This window comes from Myotis brandtii, unplaced genomic scaffold (genome assembly GCF_000412655.1).
Source record: "Myotis brandtii unplaced genomic scaffold, ASM41265v1 scaffold658, whole genome shotgun sequence".
In the NCBI taxonomy this organism is placed as follows: Eukaryota; Metazoa; Chordata; class Mammalia; order Chiroptera; family Vespertilionidae; genus Myotis; species Myotis brandtii.
Genome location: NW_005370558.1, coordinates 1,506,489 through 1,510,442, shown reverse-complemented (window position 1 = coordinate 1,510,442; position 3,954 = coordinate 1,506,489). Strand labels below are relative to the sequence as shown.

Here is a 3,954-nt window from a genome sequence, read left to right as displayed (position 1 = left end):
TCACTCACGGAGGGCCCTGGCTCCCTGGGCTCAGAGACCCTTCGGGGTTGAAGTAGGAGGTGAGAGAGTGAGGTACAAGGTATGAGGTCATAGCTAATAAGCCATAGAAAAGAACTGAGTATTTGACTTTTGCAACAACGTACTTAAAAAAAATAAATAAATCAGAGCACTTTCAGGTGACAGCAATATGAATAACAATGGCTGGCACCTAGCACTATCGGTGTCACTGCCATTGAATCTTCAGGTTGGTGGGCCCCAGGCAGCCCACAGAGCCTCTCTGAGTCTCATCTCCAGAACGGAGGACTTTACATAAGGTCCTGCCCTCTTCTCGGGGTTGTTCCGAGTTCTGGAGATAATTCGGGGCACATGTCGGCCCTCAATACATGTGAGTTCCCTCCCATCCCATTCTAACTTGTTTTAAAAGGGCACGGGGTTAAGACAGAGGCCGGAGTGCCCCACAAGGGAGCAGTCAGACATGGAGAGGACGCGGAGTGCAGGGAAGAAAAGCGGCTTTGTTCGGAGGCCTCTGCCCGACTGGCCCAGGGAAAGAGAAATTTCATAGCTACTTTAAATTTATGGGTTGTTGGGCCCTGGAAGGCAGGCAGGTCATAAACCTCAAACAAGAAGCCAAACAGGATCCTAATGAATAAGGGCCATACAGCAAGCGCCCCATTCCCCGGCCCCACCTCTGTGGCCTCCCTGGGGCACTGTCCGGAACATCCTGGCAGGCCCGTCCTGCGGGTGGGGCTGAGGCTGAGGGGTGGGGGTGGGGGGCAGTGCCAGAGGCCCAGGGCTTCCACCTGGCGGGTGGAGAAGCGGCTGACAGCACGGGCACGCTGGCTCGTCTCGGGCTGGCGGAGGGCACCGAGGAGGAGGCAGTATCGTCACCTACAGTGGGCACTGCACAGGCAGGATCAGAGTCCTTGATTTGGGGGAGCAGCTGGCCTGGTCCTCGGTGTCTACAGATAAAGGGCCACTGTCTGCTATGGGAGTTTTTCTCCTTCCCTCCCTCCTCTCACGTGACATTCCGCTACATGCTGGGGAGGCAACTAGGAGAGACAGCTGTGGGTCCTCTGCTGGACCAGGCATCTCAGAGTTAGGTGTTTACATGCCTGCCCTCCCCCTAACCCCCCGCACCCCGCCAGAGCTTCTCTAAGGCAAGGCCCGTGCCTTGGAATCGTCTGGGTGTCCCCAGCACCTAGGACAGGGCCTGGCAAGCCGGCTACACTCTAAGTAGCTGTTAGAAGGCCAAGGGGTTTCCAGTCCCTCTCGCAGGTCCCGGGGATCCCGCAGGCCCGGGTGTGGGCCCTGGCAGCTTGGACAGTGATGTTACTGCCTGGGAGACCTTGGGCAAGTTACTTCTCTGAGCCTCATGCGCAAAATGGGGCAATAACACCTTCCACCGTAGGGCTGCTGGCGGAATTGCAGGTGATGGTGTAGAAAGTGGCTTAGAGCCTCGTACCGAACAGGTGCCCAATAAATGTAGCCGGTACTGTGACTCTAGGAGCTAAAACTGTCACAGATATTGACATGTCATATTACTGCAGAAGCTTCAAGAGGTATCCTTAAGTCTTGTCACCCCTTCGAAATTGAGGTTGTTATTAGACCTGATGCTAGATCTTGTTATTAATAAAGAAGCATACCTATGAGTAGATCACATCTGGACATATTTTCCTAACTGTCGTTTGAATAGAATCGATTTTCCTTGCAATCCTTCGCCTTGTATTTTCTGCATTTAAACATTCTACTCTGAGAAGGGGCCTATGAGCGTCTCCAGCCTGCCAAACGGGTCCGAGGCACAAAGAACACTGGCATTCTAGGGTTCTGAGTGTCTATTTCCCGAGGGCCCTATCCTTCGCCTTGTATTTTCTGCATTTAAACATTCTACTCTGAGAAGGGGCCTATGAGCGTCTCCCGCCTGCCAAACGGGTCCGAGGCACAAAGAACACTGGCATTCTAGGGTTCTGAGTGTCTTTTTCCTGAGGGCCCTACCATCAGCATAACTATGAAATTAAATTTGCTGATTGGATTGCCTTTTTTTTTTTCCAATCAGGAAATATGTCCAGGCCGCAGCAGCCCTTCCAAACTCCTGGGCTTCCCGCAGAATGCGCTCAAATGACACTGGAAGCGTTTCAAAACACCCACTCCTCCCCCTGCTCCAACTTCTCTCTCCCCCCAACAGATGGTGCAGACCTGGTGAGGGAGCCCATCGTGCCCGGCTCTCACGCCATCCATGGTGCTCGGTGGAGACAGATTCTTCTGCGTCCCCACATCATTCCTCCTTACAGGGTGTGGGGACGGGTCCTCCTTAAAGGAGTGGAGGAGACTGCTACCTTCCCCCCGTCCGCCCAGCCAGCACTCAGAGCTGCGTCTCTCCAGCGCCAAGGCCCAGGACCTTGATAGTGAAGGAAGGCGGTGGTCCTTGAACCTCCTTCTTCAGACCTTGCTTGGCCTGGCTTCCCGACTAGCCAGAGCCTCTGGTTGGAATTTCACTTGCTCTAGGATTTAGGGACGCCTGACCAACAGCCCCTGGCAAGTGGCTACGCTCCTCTGGTCATCAGCTTCCTCATCTGTAAGTCGAGTGCAGGCAGCTACTGTTGAAGGGCTCTTCCAGGCTGACTGTTCTGGGAGCCATGTCACGTCACCCCTTTGGGAAAATGCTCCAGAGACAGCGGCAGAGGCAGGCCGTGGGGCATGGCCGCTGTGACTGTGATTCACGGCTCTCCGTCAGACTCCCCCTCCCCGAGACTCAGCGTCCAATCAATGAAAGAGGGAGACGAGCGAACCCACCTCTGCAGCTGGGAAGGGACTGAAAGGGGGGTGCATGTGGACTGCTTCCCAAAGGGCTTGGCACAGAGTTAAGTGCTCAATACAGAGCCGTTCTGCTCGGAGACCAGGGGGGGACTTACCTGCTCACCCACGGGCCCCGGCCGTCCAGGGTTGCCCGGCTCCCCCTGCGAAGAAACAGAGGAGGATCAATTGCGCTGAGTAGCAGGAGTCCAGGCCTCCTGAGAGCACCCCCCCACCCGACCCGCCTTAGTCCCTGTGGTGGGGATGGACGAGGAGCCTCGTCCCCAGAGTCTGGCCTTGGAGACTCTACACAAATGGCAGGGACACAGGGACACTGGGACAGACCCTGTGGCCCTGGAGGTGACCCGAGTCACCCGTGTCCTCCGAGTGGCCCTGGGCGGCTTACTCGGCACGCTGATGTCTACATCACATGTGGGCCCTTCACCAACCCACTGCATTTTGTGGGGTGGAAACTGAAGCTCGGAGAAGCGAGCTGCTGGAGGTCATACAGCCAGCAGGAGGTAGGGCTAGAGCTGGAACGTAAGTCTGACTGATTGAAACCCCGATTCCGGCACCAGGCCCCCTCACGGCAGGACGGGAATGGTCTAGGAGCCAGGGCCCCTGGGTCCTAGACGCCGACCCCCACCAAAGCTCTGCCTCCGGTGACCCTGGTGAGTCTCATCTCTGCTCTGGGCTCAGCCTCCTCAACTACAAATGAGGGAGATCAGACTCATTTATCTCCAAGGCTGTTGCTAGCTCTCCAGCTTGGTGGTCTCTCACAGCCTCAGCTGTCAGCTTGATCCCACACCAGGGTGGCTCCTACTCCTTAGGAAGTGACAGCTGCCCTGGCCTCCCCACAGTGTGAGCTGGACAGAGGGACAGGGGCGAGCAGACTCATGGGATCAATCGACCGGGGCTATGTCATCGCTCCCACCACAGAAACCCAACTGGTATCCGGGGGAGCAAGGCCGAGACCTCAGAGGGCAGGACAGGGGCCCAGACTAGCCAGGGCTTTGGCTCAGAGATGGATGTGGCTCATTGCAATCCCGGGCCCAGCCTCATCCTCCCCCAGCTCCTCCCTCAGACCTCAGCTTATGACACCAGAGGGGCCAGACGGACATGTGGGCCATCTCCCCCTGGGGGGAGAGGACAAGGGGAGAGAAT

The 3,954-nt window shown here is 56.6% G+C and overlaps 1 protein-coding gene across 1 annotated transcript in view; it reads right to left on the bottom strand.

The window, feature by feature from the left end:
- Positions 1-3,954, bottom strand: part of COL27A1 (collagen, type XXVII, alpha 1) — a 161,352-nt gene that overhangs the window by 53,849 nt on the left and 103,549 nt on the right. Inside the window, exon 25 of the mRNA XM_014528887.1 lies at positions 2,910-2,954. Within this exon, the coding sequence (XP_014384373.1) occupies positions 2,910-2,954 (45 nt within the window). The remainder of the gene's footprint in view (positions 1-2,909; positions 2,955-3,954) is intronic.